The sequence below is a fragment of the Macrobrachium nipponense genome, chromosome 7, assembly GCF_015104395.2.
Source record: "Macrobrachium nipponense isolate FS-2020 chromosome 7, ASM1510439v2, whole genome shotgun sequence".
NCBI lineage: Eukaryota > Metazoa > Arthropoda > Malacostraca > Decapoda > Palaemonidae > Macrobrachium > Macrobrachium nipponense.
The window spans coordinates 17,974,455-18,002,065 of record NC_061109.1 but is presented as its reverse complement, the minus strand read 5'-3'; the positions used below and the strand labels follow the sequence as shown (position 1 = coordinate 18,002,065).

Below are 27,611 nucleotides of genomic sequence, written 5' to 3'. Positions count from 1 at the left end.
CGGGTTATGTAAAAGCTCGACGTCCTGCACGTCAGGACTCTCGGCAACGTTCAGTAGGATTCTTGCAAAGGCACTCATCAAAAGGACGCTCTTCAGGAAAGCGCAAGACAGGACTTCCTTTGCCATACTGCCAATAAATTTTAAGCTTTAGCAGGCATTAGTTGTGATTCGGGAGAGGAAGCTGGTTGGAGAGTTTCTTCCTCTTCCCAGGGTAATTTTGCAAGCTTTTTAGCTCATCTGAAAGGGCTTTTCAGATGATAGATTTTGTTAGTTCCTAGTCGGGACTACGCTGCCGAATTGAACATCGTCGTTCTACCTGCCGTAAGCCCAGTCTCTTAACAGGAATCTTGCCCCTTCCTCGCTGAGAACGGGAATCGGAAAAATAAAATGCTCGACTTCCTGGATTACGTTTTGTCAATTCAGTGACTTTCCCCCATTGACAATATACTATCGTTTTGTCAAGTAAGTGGGTTTCCCCTTATTGACAAAATATCTCTTTGTCCCATAAATGGGTTAGTTCTCATTGACAAACATCTCATTACTTTATATTGCGTAAGCGGATAAGCTTTTATTGTAATATAATATCATATTTTGCCTTGCGTTATTTTACTACTGGTTGGTTCAAGTCATATACGCTTGCTGTAGTTACCTCTTCGGATGGCAACCGAGAGGTCTATTGTCTATTATTTAAGGACATTTAATCGTTACTCCCTGCAGCCTTCCAGGAGTTTCCGATTTATCTTTTACCGTTGTATAGTAGTGTTATGACGACACAAACGCATCTATATATTTAGCGTTTTCTGTTTCGCTTAAATATACCAGCTTGGAGTCTCTTTCTGCTCAAAAATAACGGACCTATTTCTTCGTAGAATAGGGTAGCTGGCAACCCAGGCATATAGTTAAGAGACGACGATCGTAAGCTGCTGCTGTGACTGTCCTCCAGTCCAACCGAGCCAGTACCAGCTCGTGCGCTGTTATGCGCGTTAGGTTTACGTCCTCTCTGCGGGATTGACTGACTAACCGTATCTCTGTGCTGGCGGTTTACATCTCTCCTGCGGATTGACTGACTAACTGTATCTCTGCCCTACAATCACGGACTTTAGCCTAAGATAGAGGGGATTTCTTACATGAATGAATAAACATTGCATTCGTTTTGCCTTACTATGTTCAACAGAGATATCTCTTACTCCTTTCGGTGCTCGTTACCGCACGGTTTAGGACTACGAGTCTACCGCAAAGCGCAGCCTTATTAGGGAAGAAAACATACTGTGTGAGGGAATGGATGAGCTTGCTGGGGACCATTTCCTTTCTAAAGAAGTTTGTTTCGCTGAATAGACTGCAATTCAGACCTCTACATGTTTTTCCTACCGGGAAACTGAAATTTATTCGAGATCTAGGAATGATTCTGAACATCTCTCAGTGCGTCAAGTATCAACCTGAGGTGATAGAAAAGAAAGGTGGCCGGACATCTGGATAGGGTTTCAGATGTCCTGGATCATAATCTGAAAGAAGTTGGATAAGCAATTCGGTCGTCCCTCCAGTCCTCGAAACGAGTTTTTGGAACCAGTGGTCCATATCAACTCTGATCTTCCACAAGCTCTCTCATATCTTAGGAAGTATCTTCTCTCGGTCCCTGTTCGGGTTTACGAGAAAGAGCCTATTATAACAACAGACGTAGAATGTAACGATCCTGTAGAGGTTCGTTACAGGATTGCAAAAGTCTGTATGAATCGTCTCGATCGACGGCAGCAACTACTGACTTCCGAGTGGTATCTTTCTTTAGAAGTATGTTGAGATTTGTGGAGACTTTAGGGACGTCCTTTCATTCATCTCTATGCTATGTTGAGGACGAAGAGGCTTCTTCTTCTCTGCTCCCTTATTCTCGATCCGGGAGCGGTACCATTAAACGCCATCCTATGATATTGAACGGGGATGGATGTTTAGTCTCTTTCCCCCTTTTTCAAACGCTTAGGAAATGTAATAAGATTATTTATGACGTCACAGGATATGTAATAAGATGATTTATGATGTCACAGGGAGCGACAATGACGCTGATCGCCCCATGTTGGCCTTCAAGATCCTAGATTCACAGAGGTCACGTCCTTCCTAGTTCACTTTCCAAGGACCTTTTCCGAGAGAGTCGGTCTACTCTAACACGAAAGGTACCTATAACCTCTCCGCTCTGAGTCTGACTACGTTCAGACTATCAAGATGTTGACAGCATAAGATTACCGTCTTCCCTTTCCGTTTGAGGAATGGGATAAGCTGGCAGTCACATCTATTAAAGAATACGCAAATATGTTGTTGATGGCCTTTGGGCTCAGAGATTTGCTTCTGTCAAACAACAAAGCCCTTCACGATCTTTGAGTTCTGTGGAATCTCGAAACTCGCTCACCATCTACTTTTTGTCTCACCTGTTTTCTCGGAGTCAGACACTCGTGCGAGATCAGGCGACATATAGTAGCCCTGAGTTTCTTGTTGACAAAGTCGGTTGCGTTTATACACCCCGATGATCGTTTTACATGAGACCAGGTTGGACTGTCAGGCATTCCGTCCGTTTGGGACCTGAATCGCCTTTTTGCTCCTTGCTCCTTTCTCCTGGCACCAGAAGCTCGAGTCAGGAGTTGCTCAGGAGTTGATTCGCTAACGACGTTGGGTTGCGTTGATACACCCCCCAAGGTTTGCTTAGCTTGAATCGCCCAGGCAGTCCAGACACTCATCCTTCAGCGAAGAATAGTGCCTTATGGTCTTCAGGGTACAGCCTTGCTGTCCTTGATTCGTCTGACTGGTCAACTGGTCGGTCACTTGACTTTAGTACAGACGGACTGACTGTGCATGTCCAGATCGAAGCTTTCTATATGGAACTTAGACGTAGTCTGAAGTTCTTGATGTCAAAGCATTTCGAACCTCTCCTTTTGGTTAACTTATTGCACGTGACCAGAAAGGCCTATTTTCTAACCACTCTAGATACGACAAAGAGGGTTAGTGAGGTTTTAAGCCATCGTCAGAAGTTTTGGCTTTAGGGAACACAATGCGGTGTGTTCGCTAAACCTTCCGTTGTGGCCTAAGAATGGAAACCCGTCTAGTCCTTGGGCCAGGAGCTTGGAATCAAGGGATGGCAAAAGTTATTGGGCAAGAGCCAGAGAGAGTCCTGTGCCCTGTCGGGTCTCTCAAGTTTTATCTACATAAAGCTAAAGAAAGTCGAAGTCCTTCGGACAATCTGCAGTGTTCCGAAAAAGACCAGACTTGCCCATATCAAAGAACACCCTGGCTTTAGTGTTAAGGACTCTTTCAAAAAGGCTCCTTCATTGTGTTTGCACAAAGATTTGAAATCTTTTGATCTGAATGCTCACGGGCGCGGCCTCGGAAGCATTTCAACAGAGCATGGCACTCAGTAACATACTGAGTACCACGTTTTAGCGAAGCAACTTTGTGTTCACTTCACACTTCCTGCGGGATGTGAAGACGGCATATGAGATCTGCTGCTCGCTAGGGCCATACGTGTCTGCAGACACAATCTTGGGGGCAAGAAGTACCACTCATCCTATCCTGTAGAAAATGGTTAGGAAGAGCTCTTAATTTAGTTATTGAGTCGCCGCCAATGGCGACTTCTTAACTCTTAAGCCTTAGTTAAAAACACCTTAACTTTGGCTAGGGGTTGGTCAGGTGGTGATATACTATATATATATATATATATCTATATATATATATATAGTATATATATATATATATATATATATATATATTTAATTTATTTATTTATTTTACCTCTTAGCCCTCATGGTATGGTCAATATGGTCTAGTCACATTGTGGTCACGCCCCCGTTGACAGATCATCTGCAGTGCACCAGCTTTATAGGTCTCTACCTCGCTGGCAACTCTAGTAAAGCAGAAGCAGACTTGGGTGACAGTAATCACGAAGTCAGCTATGCTAACAGGTGGAACCAAGATGTAAATCATCTGCATGCATTTGTTTCCCAAAATCCTTCTATTCTGTCCCTTCCCACCTCCAACGGTGTGATTCAGCTATATATATATCTGACAGGTAAGTTTCATGAACAAAATGATATTGTTATGATACAATAAAGTTTGTTCATACTTACCTGGCAGATATATATAATCAAGTACCCACCCACCTCCCCTCAGGGGACAGTGGAAATAAAAATTATGAATAGAAAATGGGAATGGTTCCTGATACCCGCCTCCCAGCGGCGGGAATGGGTACTAACCACCTGGCCGACCACTGCGTGTGCCGGAAGTTTTTTAAATTCTGTCGGACTTCAGAAAATACAGCTATATATATATCTGCCAGGTAAGTATGAACAAACTTTATTGTATCATAACAATATCATTTTCTGGTTAGATTACAACAAAAATTTTGAGGTTATGATGATTTTCGACACTTTTTATGTCGTATTTTTCCATGTTTTTTAGTGACGCCTCATATGCAGAACTAGTTTCCGAGCGAATGAATACATATTAGCTTGTGGTGCACAAAGTTTACATATAACAGTCCAAAAGCGCAAATAATGAAAAAATCATTGCTTGATTACAACGCAAATTCCAAGTATCCAAAGAGAGACATTATCCAGTAATTTGATCAGAGAGAGAGAGAGAGAGAGAGAGAGAGAGAGAGAGAGAGAGAGAGAGAGAGAGAGAGAGAGAGAGAGAGGCGTCTTCCGATGCTCCGAGTTAAGGACAGAGAAGTGTTCGTTTCATTAAACGGCCTCTGACTCATGCCAGTAAATGTTTTGTTGATACTAATAATATAAGCCTACTTAAAGATACGTTTACTTTAATTAGTCTAAATGATACGTAAATAGTAATCAACTGTTCTTGTAGCCCTCAAGATTTGGCAAAATCAAAGTATCCAAAGAGAGACATTATCCAGTAACTGGAACCTTGACATACGAATTGGATACTTGGAATTTGTTCTGTTACCATCGTCGTATATCAAAACAGTTGTATCTCAAAGCATTTTTTCCCATTAAAAATAATGTAATATGTATTAATTCGTTCTAGCGCTATGAAACCACACCTAAACACAGCTAAATTACATATAATATACACAATTTATTCACAAATAAATGAGTAATAACACACATAATGATAAAATAACATAGCAATGTGATAAATGATAATAAATGTTAATAAAATCAATTAAAAAAAAGAAAGGAATTTTACTTACCACAACGAAAGATGATGTGAGGCCAGCAGGGGGAGGAGGTAGGGAAGGGTGGCAGGGAACGATTTGTTCTCTTTTTATTTACGTATGTACACTAATAACTACGTAATAAACACAAATGAAATAACATTACTAAACTAATTTTTATTTATTTTTTTTAATCAGTTCGTAGTTTAGAAATAATGGTGATGCCTTTGGAAGGTTTTTATAGCTTCCTTCTGCTTGATGATCGTGGATATTGTAGAAGGATTTTGACCATACTCGTTTGCCAAATCAAAATCATTTTCTTGGGTTTTTTCTTATCACCTGCTTTGTCTTTAGCTTTGAGACCCATGGTTAATAATAAAATAGACAAAATAACACGAAAAATAGGCGCAAATACAACGAACTAAACAACGACATGTTAACATGCAGCACCAACAAACAAACAGACTGAACGCCATTGATCGGTCGCCTATACAACTAACACTCATCGCAAAATCGTATCTCAAATATTTCGTTGTATATCAAAGCTTATATTTTCGCAAATTTTCTGTTGTATCTCAAAACATTCGTATATTAGGGCAATCGTAGAGAGAGAGAGAGGCCTTGGCAACAATGGTCTCGGGGATTGACGTAACGTTTATTTTCTGAACAGATAGGACAGAGAAGTGTTCGTTTCATTAAACAGCCTCTGACTCATGGCAGGAAATGTTTTGTTTTGCAATAACTAATATTAATCCAAGCCCTATTTGGAAGAATACCCGTTTTTTACTTTAATTAGTCCCACCCGCCCCTTATGATAACGTAAATAGTAATCAGCTGTTCTTGTAACCCTCAAGATTTGGCAAAATCACTCCAGGTTGTACATAAAACTTCAAGAATGTAGTGTCACCAGAGGATTACAATAGTTTTTACCTTCAAGAACCAGCATTCTTTTATGAAAATAACTCCAGGTTGTACATAAAACTACAGGAAACAACATGTAGTGTAACCAAAGGATTACAAGTAAGGTTTTTATAACTTTTTATTAGTTTAAGACATATTTCCAAGCGTCGTTCCTGCTTACGACGATTTTCGGCTTATGACGCGTCTCAAGAACGGAACCCCCGTCGTAACCCGGGGACTGCCTGTACTGAGGGATACTCTTCTACAGATGGTGAAACAAATGTAGGACAAGAGGGCCATCGAACTAGTGCTGGATCCCCACTCCCCGGGATTTTACAATTGCCTTTTCCTAGTCACGAAGGCTTCGGGGGGGTGGAGACCAGTCCTAGATGTAAGTGCACTGAACAGATATGTGGAAAAGGAAAAGTTCAGCATGGAGACATCTGCTTCGGTTATGTCAGCCCTACGCCCAGGAGACTGGATGGTATCCCTCAACCTACAGGATGCCTATTTCCACGTCCCGATTCACCCTTCGTTGAAGAAGTACCTTCGTTTCATGATAAAGGGAAGGATCTATCAGTTCAGGGCCTTGTGTTTCGGCCTGTCCACAGCTCCTCAGGTTTTCACGAACTTGATGAAGAATGTGGCAAAATGGCTTCATCTAAAGGGAATAAACATCTCCCTTTACTTAGACGACTGGCTCATCAGAGCCAGATCGAAGAGCCAGTGTTTGGAGGACCTTACAACGACATTAGACCTCATAAGGTCACTAGGATTACTCATAAACCTCGAGAAGTCTCAGATGATCCCCAGCCAGAACATGGTGTATCTGGGTATTCGGATGGATTCTCGGGGTTTTCAAGTTTTTCCTTCTCAGGAGAGACTAGCACGAGGTTGCTTAAAAGTCTCGAACTTCTTAGGGAAGGAACGCAGTTCAGCGAGGGAATGGTTGAGCCTTCTGGGGACCCTTTCCTCGCTGGAACAGTTCTTTCCTCTGGGAAGACTTCATCTTCGTCCCCTGCAATTCTTCCTAAGAAAGTCTGGAGTTGGAAGACATGACAGCTCTCAGACTCATTTCCGATCCCACTAGAAGTGAAAGATCACTTAAAGTGGTGGTTGCCCCCTCTAGAGGAAAACAAAGGTGTGCCCCTGGAAATTCGGAACCCAAACCAAGTGTTGTATTCCGACGCTTCGGAGACGGGATGAGGAGCAACTCTAGGAACAAGAGAAGTGTCAGGCACCTGGACAGAAGAACAGGTGTCATGGCACATCAACTGCAAGGAACTCTTAGCCATACATCTTGCACTGAAGGGCTTCGAGTCAATAGTCAGAGACGGGGTGGTCCAGATAAACTCGGGCAACACCACCACTCTGGCATACATACGGAAGCAAGGCGGGACGCATTCGCTCTTCCTCTTCGAATTGACGAGAGATCTTTTAGTCTGGGCAGAAGAAAGGAATATAACACACTTGACGAGATTTGTTCAGGGAGAGAGAAAAGTGAGAGTGGACAGGCTGAGCAGGAGGAACCAGGTCCTTCCCACAGAATGGACCCTCCACTCAGAAGTGTGTCAGGGTCTCTGGTCTATTTGGGGGAGACCTCAAATAGACCTGTTAGCCACGTTCCTCTCCAAAAGGATAGACATCTTCTGCTCGCTGGTAGAGGACCCCAGAGCATTCGCAGTCGACGCCCTTCTCCTCGATTGGTCGGGCCTAGATGCATACGCCTTTCCCCCATTCAAGATCCTGGGGGAAGTGCTCAGAAAGTTCGTGGCCTCAAAGGGGACAAGGATGATACTTATAGCCCCATTTTGGCCCGCTCAAGATTGGTTCACAGAGGTAATGGAGTGGACGGTGGACTTCCCCAGATCTCTTCCAAACAGAACAGATCTGCTCAGACAACCCCACTTCGAGAGGTATCATCTGACTGCCTTTCAACTATCGAAAGACTTGTCAGAGCGAGGGGCTTTTCTCACAAAGCTGCAAGCTCTATCGCTAGAGCCCGCAGATCTTCAACAATGCGAGTATATCAATCAAAGTGGGAAGTCTTTAGATGGTGCAGGTGAAAGAAGCTGTCCTCCTCCAATACCTCTGTGACCAAAATTGCTGATTTCCTTCTTTTCCTGAAGGAGGAATCACATCTTTCTGTTTCCACCATAAAGGGATACAGAAGTATGCTTTCAGCCGTATTCAGGAATAGAGGCTTAGAATTGGCTGACAATAAGGATCTACACGATCTGATTCAGTCTTTCGAGACTTCAAAGTCTAGAAACCCAAGAGTTCCAAGCTGGAATCTGGACGTGGTCCTGAGATTCCTGGCTTCGGAAAAGTTCGAACCTCCACATCTTGCCTCCTTTCGGGACATTACAAGAAAGTGTTTGTTTCTGTTGTCTCTCGCTACGGCCGAGAGAGTTAGCGAGTTACACGCCCTAGAGTCTCGTGTGGGTTTTAAAGGAGACGCAGCTATCTGTTCGTTTCAGACATTGTTTCCGGCGAAAAACTAAAATCCTTCAAAGTCATGGCCCAGGAGTTTCGAAGTGAAAGGCTTGTCTAACCTAGTAGGTAGGGAGGCAGAAAGGTCCCTTTGCCCGGTCAGAGCTCTCAAATTTTACCTTAATAGAAAGAAGCAGATGGGGGGTTCTCAGCAAGGTCTATGGTGCTCTGTAAAAGACCCGAAAAGACCTATGTCAAAAAATACCTTGGCCTTCTTTGTTAGAAGTGTAATAACGGAGGCGCATAATAATTGCCCAGATGACTCCTTCAAACTTCTTAGAGTAAAAGCTCATGAAGTTAGAGCAGTTGCGACGTCACTTGCCTTTCAAAGAAATATGTCACTGAAGGATATCCTCGAAGCGACATATTGGAGATGCAATTCAGTTTTTGCATCTCATTACTTGAAAGACGTAAGGGTAACTTACGAGAAATGTTTTTCTCTCAGTCCATTTGTGTCAGCGGATACGGTCCTGGGTCTTGGAGCAAAAACCGATCCTTAAATTATTTATACGTACGTAACCCTCTTGTTAGATATGTTCCTGACTTTCTGCTGGCAAGAGTGCTAGATGTCGCACAGGCGGCCATCACTTTTACTCAGTAAGGAATTCGGGTTGTATCTGACTAGTAGAGGGGTACAAAATTTTTTTTTTTGTACTTTATTGTTTGCGTGATTTATGTGTGATTCGAGTTAGTGGTTGTTTGTGAGGAGTTCGGGTGATCGGAATCGGTGTTGTGCTCCTTGAATAAGGCGTGTTGTCATGTTAGTGGGTTAGCATCCATTGACAAATGCCAGTTAGGCTCTGCCGAGTAAGTGGATAAGACCCCATCGACAGACCCACAAGAACTCTTGGCCACAGATCAATATCTCGCTAAGGCTCTTGAGGCGAAGCAGACTCCTAGGCAGTAGCCATGAAGTCTTCCGCCTAATCAGGTAGGAACCAAGGTCTATAAATACCTACAACATATGTTGTATACCTGTCTATTTCAGTAGTTAGCTGTCTCTTACCCTCCACCAAAGGGTGCCAATCAGCTAAGTATATATCTGTCAGGGAAGTTGAATGTATGAAAATGATATTGTCATGATACAATAAAGTTTCATACATACTTACCTGGCAGATATATACGATAAATGGCCCACCCAGCCTCCCCATAGGAGACAGGTGGAAGAGAGAAAATCTGATAGAAAACGGGAATGGTTCCTAGTCCTGCCACCCAGGGCGGGGTGGTAGATCACTTGACCTACCTGTAGCGGGTGCCGCGAAATTTGAATTTCTGTCGGGAATGACGGAGTCTATAGCTAAGTATATATCTGCCAGGTAAGTATGTATGAAACTTTATTGTATCATGACAATATCATTTTATCTCAGTTTACCAATTGCTTATGTTCTTAACAATGTAGTGGGAACCACAAAAATATGTTGGAGTATTTGATTTAATAAAAGGAATAGTTCAAATAGCACTGGTATGATATACTACTAAGCTTTTCTGAAAATATAAGGGAGAAACTGTAGGATTTGAAGGTTTGAGCCCCAAGAAGATTAGAGGGATATGTATGTTAGATATACGTATTTGACTTTGTTGTATTGTTTCAGAGTGTACATTATGGCTAAGAACACATTAAGTAGTGAATTTCGTAACATTGATGTGGACCAGTACAATGAAGACAATTACAAAGATGATGATGGGGAGCCCCAAAGTCCACCCATAGGAATAGATGAAGCTACTATAGTATCACACATGAATGCAGGTGAGGAGTCAGCCAGTAGACTTTTACTGAATTGCTCAGTACTATTTTACATTTGCTTATGATCAGCAAATTTACTTGAAGGGAATGTATTTCTTATCTTTGGAATGATATAGAAGGTGCTTGGAGGTCACTATTTAACTGTAAGTATCAAAACTCTTGGAATATAGATGATAGATTTCCTTTGTCTTTGCTGTAGTTTGAAATTTGTTTTTATATACTGAAGTATATTGATTTGTAAGATTTTCTGGGCTCGACTTGTGTCGTCCCGTGAATGCTCCTTATAGCACTCATTTCTAAAGTATAGATAATTGCTAAATATACAAGAGAAAAAGCCATATGGAATGCCAGGGTTACTACCCGGCTCGCTCACCCTCATAGGCCGTCGGTATGGTATCTGGGGCATGTGAAAACCACTACCAGAGGTCCTCTGCCAATTAGACTTCTCCCTTCTCAAATTCCCCTGCTCTAGAGAGGAGCCATTCCACGGCCATCTACTGCCCACTACTGCTACTACTAATGCCCCGCCCGACATTCCTTTTATAGCACTTGTTGCGCTCGCACGTGTGTGATATCGTGGCAAGCTTTTGTGAATTTTCCAAGATGTCTGAACGTCGGGAAACATCCTCACCTAAGTTGAGTACTGCAATTGCCAACTTTGTTCACAGTAGGGTAACGATGCATCTTTTATGATATTGTTTTGGGAGCACCTACAGATTAGCGGGCCCACCCAAAACCAATATGGCGGCGACACCAAAACAATAACAAAGAAAGTAGTTCCGAAAGTTAAAGCAAAATGGTAAAGGGGGACCCCATTGGGAATCCGGGGTTTTTGGGTGGGGGGAGTCGGATACGAGTGGCGATGACCACCGAAAACTTTATATAAATGGTAATGGGGGAGCCTGTTGGGAACTGGGTGTTTTTGGGTGGGGGGAAGCAGAGACGGTGTGTGTGGGAGGAAAATAACATAAAATTTAACAGTAGGTTGACCCCTTACTCTGCAACTGCGATGCCTACTACTTACCCAAAGTTGGGACTTATTGCCTATTTTAAATATGTTGACCCCTTACTCTGCAAACTCGATGTGGGCTATGCTAGCCCACTGCTTACCCAAATTTAGGACTTCTTACCTATTTTACTCTACAAACGGGAAACGGACCCAGGTAGCCTACTGTACCGGAGCGACTACATATCCGCTGACGATCGATTTATGTGTGCTGTCAGTAAGGCCGTGGTGGAGCAGCGCTTCGCGCCTTATCCGCATATTTAAAGATTCTTGGCAAGCACAGCATGTTCCGGCAAGAGGTAATGTTGCGCTGCGCACGCTAGCCACAGGGGTTACAGTGGGCCGACCAACCTAACCGCCTGGCTGGGCAGTCTAACTGCAGACAATCCACCAAACCGCGTGGCTGGGCGGTCTAACCGCGGACAATCCACCAAACCGCGTGGCTGGGCAGTCTAACCGCGGACAATCCGCCATCTTGGAGCGAGTACATATCCGCGGACGATCGATTTGTGTGTGCTGTCAGTAAGGCCGTGGCGGAACGGCGCTCCGCGCCTTATCCGCATATTTAAAGATTCTTGGCAAGCACGGCATATTCCAGCAAGAGGTAATGTTGCGCTGCGGGCGCTAGCCACAGGGGTTACAGTGGGCCGACCAACCTAACCGTGTGGCTGGCCAGTCTAACCACTGACAATCCGCCAACTGTCCCAGTGATAACGAAGGTTGTGACCTAACCAAAGAAACCTACCTAACCGCACTTAAAATGTAAACTACCCGTAAACTACCCTAAATACATTATTGCACTTACCTTAGACTTGAAAATCTTCCATGTCAGAGTCGGAGAATTCTGGTAGGGCGATTCTGGGCCTTTTGACTGGGGGCGGGACGTCTAGCATTGACATTTCGGTTTGAACACCGCGGTCACGGGTTTGTTGAGGTGGTTGAGTACTGTGGGACAAAGGACTTATTTTCCTTGGCGTTGACTCTGCTTTCTTTAATGGGTAAGTGCGTTTAATGAGGTCGAGGAATGTTTTGAAAGGGCAACCGCTGTTATTAAAGTAACTTTTTTAATGCAATACATAGAAAAATACGAAGGGTACAGAGATTTCACCGTACCACTCCGCGGCAAAACGTTTCGTTTTAAAATCCACTATGTAGATTCGATAGTGTTGGTGTGTATGTTTTTGTCGGTTGGATCGATGAAGTGTAAAGAGTGATTGATATTTAAGTGTTCTTTAAAGTGCTTACTTAGTGTTGTGTATGATTTCCAACAGTCTGAAATAATGATGGAATCTGGGTGAATATTTTCAATGAGGATGGGAAGCAGGGTTTCGGCCGATCGGTCCTGAATGACTTGGAAAAATGTGTCCTTTGTTTCGCAGTCTATTCCACCTAAAACCCAACAACCATCAACACGCCGGCCTTTGTTGAATTTACGTTTGCCAAACTTTGACTCGTCAATTTCAACAATGTGGCCCGGTCCACCGATTTTGCGATTGTCCTGAACCAAAATGTCGATACAGACTTCCCGGCAGAAATTATACCAGTCCACCATGGTGTTAGGTGAACCGATCTGAATTGTCATTTGCACAAAGGCCTGTGGTAGCTCGTGGATACAGCCATAAATTAATTGGAGTATTGTGCCGAAATCAAGGTGTGAGCGGGAGAAGAAAGAGCCGTTCCGTATCGCGATTCTTTTACGGCATGTGCAGAAGTTGCACCGCCACATAAAACTGTCTTCCTCTTTAACGAGGCTGACGGTTCCCACACTACACTGGTCGCAAGTTCCATTAAAATCGCCCAAAAGTCCGCTCTTGAATAGATATGTACGTAGTACATCAACGTCTTGACAAAATGTATAAAGAACACCGAAAGTAACTGGACTTGCAGCCAAAAAAGCAGCGAGGGATGGGTGTGATGTGACCGGAGACACCATGTTGACTGCTTTGAAAACTCGTGGGGTCGAGCTAGGTGAAAGGGCATGCCGGGTCGAAGGGACTACTTAGCGCGGCGGATGGAGTTGGGTGTTGTGCGGCCCGGGAAATTGGAAATTGGCTCCCAAAACTGTAGGTAAATAATTACGGGATACGCCTACATCGTTACCCATGTGAATAAAGGCAATGGGAGCTGGGTGAGGTTTTTATAGGAGACTTGTTTTGATTATTCACGGCGCGGAGGAGTCACCATGCTGAATTGTTTTAATGTTGTCGCCGTGCGGCCCGGGAAATTGGAAATTGGCTCCCAAAACTGTAGGTAAATAATTATGGAATACGCCTACATCGTCACCCATGTTAATAAAGTGCGATATCGTAACAGAAATTTCAGAAGCAAAAGCAATGGGGGCTGGGTAAGGTGTTATAGGAGACATGTTGCCTTTTTTTTAATGTTCGCGCCATGTTTCGAATATTTGCTGGGTGTAGGTCGTGATAGGTGAACTGCCACCCGAAGTCGTAGGGACTACTTACCATGGCGGATGGATTTGGGTGTCACGCGGCCCGGGAAACTGGCACGGGAATCTGTAAACTACCCAATGATGATACGTAGCGGGAGCCCAGCATGACGCCGCTCCCGAGTCAGCCATCTTGTGTGTATCGCTACTCGCGAGCGTTATCATAACAACATCATTACGACTTTCAATCAGTTCCTCATACTGATTGTAGTCTTGTTTAGTCATTAGTTTAGGCATTTGTTAAAAAATTTTATGATAATTTCATTAGATAAGGTCACTAACCTGACGTGAGTTGCTTACCCTAGCCTACCCGACCAGACCAAGATAGGTTTTGGAAGGTAGGCTAGGCAAGGGGATATCTCGATACCCTACCTAAATTAGTATGGGCTAACTAGACCAAACTGATTCGTTGGTTCAGTGGTTTAATCAGTACCAGGGAAACGTATCTCCTGGTACGATGTAGGGGCTAGTCTATTAGCCTGACCAGATCGAAAATTCGATTTTGGAGGGTTAAGATAGCCCTTACTGTGGCCTCCTTGTGATGTCCTACAGAGCCATCCTGGCCTACCTGACCAGATCGGAGTTCCGATTTTGAAGGGTTAGGCTAGCCGCTCAGAGCCATCCTGGCCTACCTGACCAGATCGGAGTTCCGGTTTTGGAGGGTTAGGCTAGCTGCTCAAGGGTGCTTTCACCCCCCCCCCCTCCTCCCCTTCTCACGTCAGGACCTCCTATTTTACATTATCAATTGTTTATTAAGTGTAGTGCGTGCCCTATCCTTTATTGAGGGTGCAGTTGACCTATAAGTCTTCTGCCCCTTTGGTAGAGGTTGGTTCATGGCTTCTCGGAAGGTCGTCCCACCTGACCGGTTGCTGTGGCCAGCCAACCACAAGCGTGCCACTCCACTCGGCAACCTCCCTCCTTTCCCGGGCCCACTCCGGTGGGGCAGTAATGGCTCGCTATACGTTACTTTTGGGTAACAACAGCTAGAGCATTAATCTCGGGGGAGGGGGGGTTTTAGTTGGGGGAGTGGAATAGCTCTTGACACTGCTGGTATGACACTGGGTGGGTGTCCACCTCGGCGAGGGATGGTTGGCCACCTAACTCGCCGAGATGGTATACGCCTGATTGAATTACCATGTTTTACACCACTCTGTCTCTAGATTCCGATTCTAATTTGCTGCTTCCCTACTCCGGTGGGACCGGGACTAGGTTAGAGAATTCGTTCCTATTACGTTGATAATAACTACGATTTCCCAAGATGATCAGACTCAGGCCTAGGTTTTACAGTGTTCCCCCTGTATTCGCGGAGGATGCGTACCAGACCCCCCCGTGAATAGTTAGAATCCCCAAATGTTTGGAACCCCTATAAAAGCGCTAAAAACAGCCTATTTCGTTAGTTAAAACTTAAGAAAAACCACTAAAAATTTTCATACTTGGTTTTTTTAATAGTTTTATCACAAAAAGTGCATTTTATGATGAAATTGATCACAAAAACCAGGAAATTGTGGATATTTCTCGTAGAAAAATACCGCGAATGCGCGAATTTTCTGCGAATAATGCGGGGAAACGTTCCCGAGAGAAATCCGCGAATGTGCGAGTCTCCACTGTACAGTGGAACGCGAATACGGGGGGTCCACTGTACAGTGTTCCCCCCGTATTCGCGTTCTCTGGATTCGCGGACTCTCACATTCGCGGATTTTTCTTTGGAATCTATCTAGAAATTATTCGCGGATGGACTCGCCCATTCGCGGAATTTTCTGACGAAAATAATCACTAATTAGTGTATTTTGATGTTTATTTTCATGACTAAATACATTTTTATGATACAAAAATGATTTACTAATTTTCAAATATTAATTTTGATTAATACTGTATTAGTAAGTTTAATAAGTTTAAATGATATCACATAATAAAAATAATAATTTCTCTCTCTCTCTCTCTCTCTCTCTCTCTCTCTCTACTACAAAGATGTATGTTTTTTTTGTATGATAAATAAATGATTTACTATTTTCAAATATTAATATTAATTTATACAGCAATAATATCAATTCATTAAAGAAAATACCATAGTGAATTAGTAAGATTTTAGCTTATAAATTTAAAAAATTATGGAGGAATGAAGGAAATCCCAGTCAGATTCTTTCTCTAACTCAAGGTACTAAAACTCAGATATACGTATCAAGTTAAGTGACCTCGGTAGGGGGTGGAATGGAGCTGATTTGTGGCTGCCATCACGTGGGCATGAAATTTCCACCCCCCCCCCCCCCTCTCTCATCTCTCTCTACTCTCTCTCTCTCTCTCTCTCTCTCTCTCTCTCTCTCTCTCTCTCTCTCTCTCTCTCTCTCTCTCTCAAAGCGATGTATGTTTTTTGGATGATGATTTACTAATTTTCAAATATCAATAATAATGTAAACATCAATAATATAAATTCATTAAAGAAAATACTAAAGTGAATTAGCAAGATTTTAGTTTATAAATAAAAAGAATTACGTAAGAAGAATGAAAGAAAATGCTCTTTACCCCGCATCTCTCTCTTTGAACTCCAGTAGCAAGCCGAGTTGGCTGGGGTCCAACAACTGTGTTGCCATATCTCAGGATAATGTAAACTCTCTCTCTCTCTCTCTCTCCTCTCATCTCGTCTCTCTCTCTCTCTCTCTCTCTCTCTCTTCATCTCTCTCTCTCTCTCTCTCTTTTACTGAAATGAGAGAATTTCTATGGTACATGTGCATGTTTATTAATATTTTTGCATAATAATAATAATAGTAATATAACTATATTCAAAATTCATATGTGATAGTATTTTAAAGAAGTGCAATAATCTATCCACTTCACTCTTTTAAATAAGGACAACCCCCCCCCCTCTCTCTCTCTCTCTCTCTCTCTCTCTCTCTCTCTCTCTCTCTCTCTCTCTCTCTCTCTCTCTCCACACGAGATACTAGCATGCGCTAGTGGTAACTCTCGCCCTCTGTTTGAGCTGGAAGTGTATGTATAAGTAGTATATCTTTAAGGACATTACTACATTTTATGGTAAAATAATAATATACAGTGTCTAGGTTTGACAAATAATATTTACGTTTAATGAGATTAAACAGTACAATAACATTCTCTCTCTCTCTCTCTCTCTCTCTCTCTCTCTCTCTCTCTGCTATTGGCTGTTTATATATTTCTAATGGTAAAATGTTTAAGATTACTTTAAAATGATATTAATAATACCAATTCAATTGTATATTTGATGTAGGATAATACTTTAAGTAGACATTTGGTAGTTGTGATTTCACATTTCCATTGTTCCCTTGTAAAAAGAAAATGGATGTCTCAAATAGTAACTGTATGAAAGAAAACGTGCATGACTGAATACTTATGAGGGGACTGAATTATTTTCACATACGTAACTAAGTCATTCAGTACGTACATAGTATGTATTTATGTATAAACATAAAATGTAAGATTTACTTTAAAATAGTATTGATAATATTTCAAAGATTAATATGAACCATAATAGGATATTTTATGTATATTTGATGAAGGATGGTCTTTAAGGGATACTTTGGTATTTGCATGTTTAGGATAGGAGTTTATGAGCATTTTTAGAGGGGGGTTCCAAACATTAGCGGATTTTAACTATTCGCGGGGGGGGTCTGGTACACATCCCCCGCGAATATGGGGGGACCACTGTACCTAATTTCCCTGTTCAGCTCTTATTAGGCCAGCCCCGGATGCTATAATTATAGCAATTAACGACTAGGTGGATTACAGAGTAGGCAACGACAGGCAGAGGTTAAATTAAGTACAGTGGTACCTCGAGATACGAAAGGCTCAACATACGAAAAGTTTTCAAGATACGAAAGGTTTCTGTAAAGTCCAAGATTCGCCCGAACCACTGATAACAATTTTGAAACTCGCGCGCCGCCAACTTAGTAGACTCGCCACCATCCTCCTGCTCTCCCATTGGTTCCTGATGCTAGTCGTGGCCATGAGATCCTTCTCTCCTATTGGCCAGCGTCCCTCCCATCATCATGCATCTGTACGTGGTGGCGTGCCTCGGCCACTCGGTACCAGCATTGTTATAGTACGCATGCGGTACTCGTTTCGGGATCGTCAATGTGTATTTTAAAACAAAATTTCTCATATCTTTTCACAGAAAATGGAAAAAGAAGAGCACTTCTTGAGTGAGGACATATATGATATGATTGACCAAGATCTCTCTCGTGGGATAAGTGACCAAGATCTCTCACATGGGATAAGTGATCAAGGTCTCTCTCATGGGATAACTGGAAACTTTGCAAGGTTGGTAGAATCTCCACTCCCTGCTGAGCAGAGGGTGTTGACCAATCATTTACAACATGCATACCAGTATAATCAAGGCAATTCAGTTTATGTTGAAGGTCAGCAGCCGAACATTCAGTACCCAAATCAGTTGCAGAGAGAGCATTTGCTTGAACAGGGTTTTGATGGACACCAGGGCCAACAGAGTCATGAGGTGCAACAATTAGTAGATAATTATCAAGACGGGCAGCCGTTAATGAACACTACGCGTTTATAGAAAAAAAGACACCATGAAAAGGCTCACACAGGTTGTATGCTTGCGCAGTTCGATGACGTTTGCCTGAGTTGTTTCAGGAACATTGTGAAAAGTAGGCAGAAGCAATCTTCCTTGGATCGTTATTTTTTAAAGAGGCCTTTAGCATTAGCAGGAGTAAGCAAAAAGGAAGAACCAAGTGATAAAAAACAGAAAGTTGTAAGCAAAAAGGAAGAACCAAGTGATAAAAAACAGAAAGTTGAAAGTGGTGATGAAGTTGAAATTCAGTTGAAAAAAAAAAAAACGTAAAGTAATAAAAAAAAAAAGTAAAAAAAAAAGTAAAAAAAGGTTAAAAATCAAAAGAAGAAAAAAAAAAGGCAAAAATTAAGGATGTTCTAGCCGCTTTTCATAAAGTGCCATCGTTTGTCCTCCTACTCCTCCTCTGCCGCCACTTTCGGAGATAGCCTCACTCGAAAGGTAAGCTTCCACATTTTATGTACAGTATTTCTTGTATACCATGTACACTAATACACTTTATTTACAGGTTATTTTGCATTTTGTTAATTTAGGTATTGAATGGTCCAAATTGTTGTAGTATTTCATTGTTTATAGGTCAATTTAGCTTTATTATGAAATTTAATGGGGTGTTTTTGGAGAGCTTGGAACAGATTAGCCATTTTACATGTAAAATGTGGTCCAAGATATGGAAACCTCATGATACGAAGGGCCCCTCTGAACGGATTAATTTCGTATCTCGAGGAACTACTGTAGTTTTAGAGTTTAGTTTTAATATACAGTAGAGCCTCGGATCTCGACGCTAATTCGTTCCAAAAAGGAGCGTCGAAATTCGATTATTTCGAGATGTGAATCAAGTTTTCCCATAAGAAATAACTGAAAATGGATTAATCCGTTCTTGACCACCAGTCATTATCCTACCCTTGCCTTTTTATACAATACATTATATGTAAAATACAGCTAACTAAGTTCAGTGTTAAATAAATATCATATTAAACTTATATGTATACTTTTAAATGTATAATATACTGTATAAAAGAAAACTGGTCTACATCCATCTGATTATTGGCCAAGAGCGCCATAGGCTACCTAGGTAACATAATAAAACATTGAAAAGCATGTCTAATTATTACAGTGAATTGATAAACTATTAAAATTAAACCTAATTTATATTTATCAAGAATTTACGAAAAATTGGTTACATTCCGTCGGCAGGATGTGGCATGAAAGGATGTGCCATAGCGCAGCCCTGGTGGCTTATAGTGGGACTATGGTAGTAAACAAACCATATCATCGATATAAACCTATAAAAGTTTACGTTCAGTATTGCAGTCTACTGTAATACTGTATACAAAATCACTTTAAAACTATCATTTAGTTAAATGTTATGATTTAACGGTTTTACTGATGGTTTTGTTTCCATAAAATATCCTTATAAAACAGGACCGTCTTCTACGACAGCAAATTTTTGTTTAATATCAGGGCTGGTTTCAAGGTTATTGGACTAAGAAAAATAATTATGGTCCATGGTAAATATAAACACGTATAAGTAAAATAATCTTAATTTTTATAGTTGCTATACCATTACGTTACGTACCAGCATCTCTTGAGTTGGCTAACCTTTTAGGACGCTTACAAACTAAGCATACAGATTGGGTTCATTACTGCGCACACGTTACATATGTAAACTGGTGGCGTTACCAAATCTCGTACGTAAACATTGACTATTTTTATAGTAAACACAAAAGATAATCATAATTTCTGTAACTACTACGTATTCCACAGCGTCTTCTCTGATTTAAACTAAGGCTAACCTCTTCTTCACCAGCAAGCTTAACAAAGCTTAAAGATTGCGTTCGCTACCGAACCACACACGTTACGTGGTTTCATTACCAAATCTCACGTAAACATTGACATATTTTTACAGTAGACATAAAAGAAGAGTCATAATCTCTGTAACTACTATGTATACCATAGCGGCTTCTCTGAATTTTAAACTAAGGCTAACCTCTTCTTTACCAGCAAGCTTAATAAAGCTTAAAGATTGCGTTGCTACCAAACCGCACGTGTTATATATGTAACAGTGGTTTTACTACCAAATTTCACACGTAAACATTGACTTATTTTTACAGTAGACATAAAAGAATCTCCTAATTTCTATAACTATGTCTACGTATACCATAGTGGCTTCTCTGATTTCAGCTAAGGCTAACCTCTTCTTTACCAGCAAGCTTAATAAAGCTTAAAGATTGCGTTGCTACTGAACCACACACGTTACGTAGGTAACAGTGGTTTCACTACCAAATCTCGCATGTAACCATTGACGTATTTTTACAGTAGATATAAAAGTATCGACTTGATTTCTATAATTAGTGTATACCATAGCGGCTTCTGAGTTAAGCTAAGGCTAACCTCTTCTATACTGGCAAGCTTAAAAAGCTTAGATTGCGTTGCTACCGAACCGCACATGTTACTCATGTAACAGTGTTTTCACTACCAAATCTAACACGTAAACATTGACTTATTACAGTAGTCATAAAAGAATTGTTTTACTATGCATATATATAGCTACCATAGTGGCTTCTCTGATTCAAGCTATGGCTAACATCTTATTTACCGGCAAGCTTAACAAACCTCAAAGATTGCGCTACCAAACCGCATGTGTAACCTACGTACGTAACATTGCTTTCACTCCAAACCTAACACTTAAATACGTATTGCATTTGCTATTGAAATGCACGCCTCATGTGTGAGCATTGTCTTATGGGGGAGAGGATAGATGAAAGTCACGAAACTTAAGGTTTATTTTGGCGTTGGGAATGGAGGAAACATTTTGATAGAAGGAAAACGTGAGATGCCATGCAAACACTTTTCCTCTTCGCCTTGTGTGAAGTGGCTGTCTTGGAACCCAAGGTGTGCGAGACATGTGTTTGGCTGTTTGTTAACAGTAGCTGCAGACTTTAAACTATGCTGAGAGTGGCGTCACCAGTGTTACCAACGAGTTTTGCTAAATTATGCTAGTCGGTCCAAGTCAGATGTACGCTAAATAGCAAGAATATATCCTAAATGTGGTGCAATTTTATGCCAGAATTATGCTGTTAATCTATCATTATGTCATTTTTCTAATACATTTGAACTAAAACAACAATGTAATGTAAATTTAAAACATTTGTATATTAGGTGAATTGTTACAAATGACGAATTGCAGTAGTATAACTATTTATTTGATGATCTTTACATGTTAGCAAACTCGAAATAAAGCACCATTTTTCTTTAACAGATCACATGTGCAATTACTAGTATACGATTTGAAAAATTTGTGAAGATCACTTCGGAAGTTATTCAACATTTTGATATCTCTACTAATAAATTAAAAATAAAAAAGGAAAACAAATAAGTCTCTACTCATGAAGAAAAACAAATTTTAATTATTACTGCATCATTATCATGCCACTGAGACACTATTTCCTTTAACAGGTCACATACACAATTAATAAATACTTGAAAAATGTGTGAAAATGACTTCAAATATAAAATTTTGATATCAAATAAAAAATTAAAACTAAAATAGGAAAACAAACAAACCAGTCTACTCAAGAAGAAAAATATACATACATATTACTGATCATTATCATGCCACTGAACCACCATTTTTCTTTAACAGATCACATACACAATTAATAAATACTTGAAAATTCTTTGAAAATCACTTTAGACAATTAAAATTTGATAACTTAAAAATATAAAACTTAAAAAAGGAAAAAAATCAACTTTATTCATGAAGAAAAAACATTATTCACACTTTGCTGATCGTTTGTCATGCCACTGTGGGTACATATTTATATTCACAGAATTTAACATTCCTTAGTTGGGTTCAAACTTAGCAATCAACTCATTTGTTAATGCTGCTTTTGAGGCAATTTCACAATGAAGATACATATATTAACTATGGCATTGTATGAAATTGAGGAATTTCCTGCACTTTATTAAAAATTTTAGTGAAAATACATTCTATTATTTTACTGGAACCCTAAGTATGATAGAATTTATGCTAAGCTCCAATTCTTAGGTCAAATTATGGTAAAAAAAACATGAAATTATGCTACATTTGGTAACACTGGATGACGCCAACTAGCGGCAGCTGGCGGAAACAGTTTTGTTTACAAACATCATATGATCTGGGGGTCGGAATCTGGGTTTTTTTATGAACACCGATACTAAGTTTATTGGAAATTTAGTGGCGAAATCCGATTATGTCGAGTTCTGATACGGTCGTAAGCTGGGGCTCTACTGTATATATACCTCCAGGGTATGTATCCGGTCCGTTTTACTACGGCGGGAAGTATCACACCCCCCGCCGCGTATCCTGGGACTGGAACACTACGTACCAAAGTTCCCACCGTTCCCTTTTCAATACTCTCTGCCGGTCAGCTTCTGCTTCCACTCCGGTGGGGGCGGATTGAGGCTAAGAGAAGCGCTCCCAGAATACTGGGAATTGCTACTCCGGTGTGATCGGATTCAGGCCAGGTTTATCCTTTCCCTGTTCTGCTCGTACCAAGCCAACCTTGCTAGTCTTATTACGGAGAGAGTGAAATTATGGATTTGGAGCACGCAGGAACATTAGGAGATGAAATTGTGTATTGTTAGTGAATTTAGTAAGCATGCACATTCCGCCGGATCCAACTCCAGCGGGTCTACTTAACGATACTCATGTATCATTTAAACTTACAGATGGTACGTTGTCAGGAGACGGCGTGTACGGCCGTTCTCCAACAGCCGTGTGGGCATGAGGTCTGCAGGTCTCATGCCGGGTGTGCAGTCCAGGTGGATGACCTCCTGGTGTGGCACCCTGATGGCTGCGAAGTGTGTTATACACTTGTGACCGACCTTACTAACAAGTCGGTAGGTACCATTTCACCTAAATGATATTCTGAGAATTATATTGAATTACATTGAATTATGTGGATCAATAGACATAGGACAGGAGGACCTGATTTGACTATCTCTTACAGACACCTCAGGCCCTCAAGGCCTCCTCATTGGCAACCCTCGAGATCTGGGTAGGCGGATTTGGTAGGAACGTCAAGTCCAAGCAACCCTACATGCTGTCGGAGGAGGTGTGCTCCCTCCTCTATCCCAACGCGAAGATGTCGGCAGCTGTAGTGGTGGAAGTGGCGGCTCCTATCATAGCCAAGATCCGCGAAGAAACTCAGGTCTTTTTGGAAGAACTGGAGGACTTAGGCGAGGAGGTCCTGGAGGAGGTAGCAGCCATCAGTTTAGAACGAGAACCGATGGTCATTGACACCCAGGGACAAGGTAGGGAGGTAAGTGAGGCAGGTGACCTCCGGACTAAAGTTCTTTCCTTTAGTCCGTCTCATTCTTCATCTTCATCCTTCCAGGGATTTACTGGGAAATCCACGAACCGTAGGAACAGGTCGTGCTCAGTAATCCCTAAAATCAAAACCATTAAGAAGTCTCTACCGAAGGCTACCAAGCCTGCAAAGCCTCCCAAGATGAGCTCCGCCAGTATGTCATCAGCTTCCAAGCCGGTGGCGGACTCGGCCAAAGCTACTCCCCTGCACCAGGGGTCGAGAGCTAAAGGTCCCAGAGCCAGACCAATGGAGTCTGGCTTTGATCCAGCGACCTTCTCGAGCCTGCTTATGCAGGAGATGGGCAACTTGGTTCAGACCAAGTTCCAAGAAAAGTCCTCTCAGCTCGTATCAAGCCTAGAGACGTTGGGACAGTCTATACAGTTCCTGACTCAAAGGCTTCAAAACCAGGAGAGCTTGATGGCGGAACTCCTCCGGTCCAGACACACACAACAACCCTTTGTGGTGCCGGATGCATCTAAACTCCCGCCATTCGTTAACAGCAACCCATGGCGGCTTGCAGTCCATGCCCCATTTTCAGAAGGCATGTTGACGATCGAGGGATGTGGGACCCGGCCGGTAGAGGACTATGAGTTCTTCCCGCCGGGCCTCCAATTCCCCTTCCTGGGCTACGGCTGGCTAACAGAGGAGGCATTGGTAAGGGTAGATAAGGTACCAAAGGAGACGGTAATCTACCCGAGAGATCAAGCCCAATCGGCATGGGTTCGTACCCTATCAGATTGGGAGTGTGTCAACACGAAGTTGACACCACACAAAGGCACCTACACCATGTTCGTGGTAGGGGACGAAACTCCAACGCCATGTACTTCGAAGGTTGTGGAGCTAACCTTGCAGGCTGCAATGGATGAAAAACCAATGCCTCAACTCAGGGAGACAGACCGAACCTCCCTGCTCTTCCCAGGAGACCTGGAGTGCTGTGTGGATGCCCCAGCAACATTCACAGTAGGCAAGCTCAACCCAGATTGTGCTTCCACTCAGTTCAGCGAGCGCCTACCCAGGATTCCGGAGGCTATGGTCAAGGCGGAATACGAGGCAAAATGTAGACTGAGTAGGTCCATCAACTCGGTCACTACAGCAGAGATGACAGCCCTTGTCTATGCTGAGGAGCCTCTATTCAAGGTCTTAACGAAGTCGCTGTTACAGACCCTTCAATGTGCCGTATACGACTTCGCTGTAGCCAGAAGGAACTGCAGGAAGCACGTCTTAGCCGATGCTTCCATCAGACATGAGCCCAACAGGCTCATTAAGGCTCCAATCTGGGGAGCCAACCTATTCCCCGAGAGTTTGGTGACTAGCGTTCTCGGGGAAGCAGCCAGGGCAAACCAGAACCTACGAGTCCGCTGGGGTCTTATCTCCAAGAGGAAATTTGAACCCTCCGGAGTGCATCCCACAGCCAGAAAGAGGCCTAGGAAGTTCCAGTCCTTCCAGACCTCCCAACCCCACCCCCTAGATGCTGAACCCTTGACGTGGGTAGGGGGCTTAGGGACCAGCAGCTGGGCTCTGATGCCTGGTGGGGTTGCTTTCTCAGTGGTCCTTGGGGCCCAACTGCTGATCCAACTAAATTAGTCAGAACTTTTCCTTCTTTCTGCAATATTTTCATTCTTACTACATCCTTCTCCTTCATGTAATATTTTTTATTAGCATTTGGATTAATTATGTGGAATTTTCCACTTTTGTTAAATTTTACTGCTTAGGTGAGTCTGAGAAGGGATCGTGTTTTGGAAGGGGTTTGCATTCGAAGCTAATTGTGGGAGTTGTGGTGGTTGAGTCGCCACCTGATATGGTTTGGACCCAAGAGGTAGTGATGGGACCCTCCCATTGCTACCTTGAGGGCGGAACCATCTCCAAACATCAGCCCATCGGAATCCAGGGGGGACTGGTGTTTGGGATGGGACTCCTGGCTTTTGTCCGGAAGCCCACCAATACGTTTGGAGTGGGGAGTCGGTCCCCATTAGTGGGGGCAGAACTCCCAGCAGGCGGATAGGCTTATACCTGGGCCACTGCAAGCGTATTGGTGCTGTCCCGTAAGGGTAGGGTATGGGGTGGACTATTGGGAATCAACTCTCACTTGTGCCATTGGTGGAGAATGTGAATACCTGACTGATCCACGATACTTTCTTGATAAAACCAAGCAGTTTTGGGTGTGTAGGTGAGCCGGTTTGTGTGAGGTGGTCTGGTGTGTGCGTGCTTAGTATCCTGGGATCGCTTTGTGGGCTTGTGCGGTTAGTTGGGGTGGGGAGTTTGGGCATTAGAGGCTGCCTTGATTTCCCTTTCTGATGTGCTGTTGGGGTCTCAGCGGGGCTCTTGGATTTTGGGTGCGCACTTTTTGGACTTCTGAATATGAACCGGCATAATTCTATGGATTTTGACAAAAGTTTTCCCTCCCCTGGATCCGACGACTTACTGGCACTGGCAACGACTTCTGGCTTGAAGATGGATATGAGCTCGGCTATCAGACAGAACCAAACATTGAGACACCAGGGTGTTAGTAAATCTGGTGGATTTGATCCTAATAATAGAGTCCTTCATTGCACTAATATAAACTTGTCATTAGATTATGAGTGTTTGTACAGTGTAATGAAACAATTCGGTAAAGTGGAAAGAATGAAATTAGTTCTGGAAAAAGACAAGCAGTCATTTTCTGCATATGTTAAATTTTCCTCACCCTTGGAAGCTAGTGAGGCACAACAAAGACTCCATGGCCACATTCTTAATGATTCGGTTCTTAGCACGAAAGTGTTTTCAGTGAAAAACTTAAATGATGAGCCGTTTGATTTTATCCCTAAGAATGAAGAACATGGACCAGCCCTATGTACCAGAGCGCTTCCTACCCCTATATGGCATGTTGCTAGCTACAAGGAGGGAGGAAAAAATTTTATAAAGGCTGCTGAATGTATCGAGAGCAAGGTAGGTTCCATTCCTCTTGAAAGTGGAAATATCGAATCTATTGCATCGCATAGATTCTTTAACACACTGAAAGGGGTAGTATACTCAAAAGACCTGCATGTTTTTGAAGAGGAGGAGATTCTCCATAGATGTCCTCCTTGTGTATCTCACGTTAAAAAACTTGGAGGGGATGCAGCTATCCTTTTAACCTTCTCCTCCAGCTACCTACCTGATACTATCATTGTTGGCCATGAGAGGATGCAGGTAAAAAGATATAAGCGAAATCCTAAACAGTGTCGCAAATGTTTTGAATATGGCCACATTCAAAACTCGTGTGAAAACAACAAAAGATGTTCTGTGTGCTCTGCGGAGCATGATAATTTTGACGAGTGTGTAGCAGTCCAATACTGTTTTCAGTGTAAGGGTGATCACTCTCCAAATTCTAGGACTTGCCTCAGATACAGATTTGAAGAAGATTTATTGGCAGTGGCTGACAATGAACATGTCAGCATTAGCGAAGCAAAGCGTGTGGTAATGGGGGCAAACAAAAGTGCCAACTCTACCTATGCTTCAGTAATAAAACTTATGAAAAGTTCCAGCAATTTAAGGCAACAAATAACTGCATCTCATAATAGGCATCACATACCTGCTACTTCACGGACTGTAAATAATGAAAATCCCCAATCTGTCAAGAAATTTTCATCTGCTAGTGCCTTGGAGTCCAACACCAAAACGTTGTACTTCAAGAAGTACAGAAAACTCACCTACCAAAGTCAATACAAAGGTGACTAATATGATAGTTGCAGGCTCTCCTCCCAAAAAAAAGGAGCCAAATTCAATCAACAATTCAGGAAGCTGTTCCAAAAACACTTCCAACAAGAATAAAGCAAGGGACCAAGCCCAATTAGATAGAGCTACTTCAGAGCCATCAATTGTCACAGCCACAAACAAAAATGAAAGCAAAACTATAATTACAACCACCAAGAAGCGCACAAGGAATACATCCCCAAATAATGACGGCTTTAAAATAAAAACTTCAAATGGGTTCAGTGTTTTGGAA

General features: G+C 42.3%; 1 protein-coding gene across 1 annotated transcript in view; it reads left to right on the top strand.

The window, feature by feature from the left end:
* Positions 1-10,105: 10,105 nt before the first annotated feature.
* LOC135217343 (actin-related protein 2/3 complex subunit 5-C-like) overlaps positions 10,106-27,611 on the top strand; it is a 34,570-nt gene continuing 17,064 nt past the window's right edge. The window contains exon 1 of the mRNA XM_064253151.1: positions 10,106-10,292. Coding sequence (XP_064109221.1) covers positions 10,148-10,292 — 145 coding nt within the window. The 5' untranslated portion in view covers positions 10,106-10,147. The remainder of the gene's footprint in view (positions 10,293-27,611) is intronic.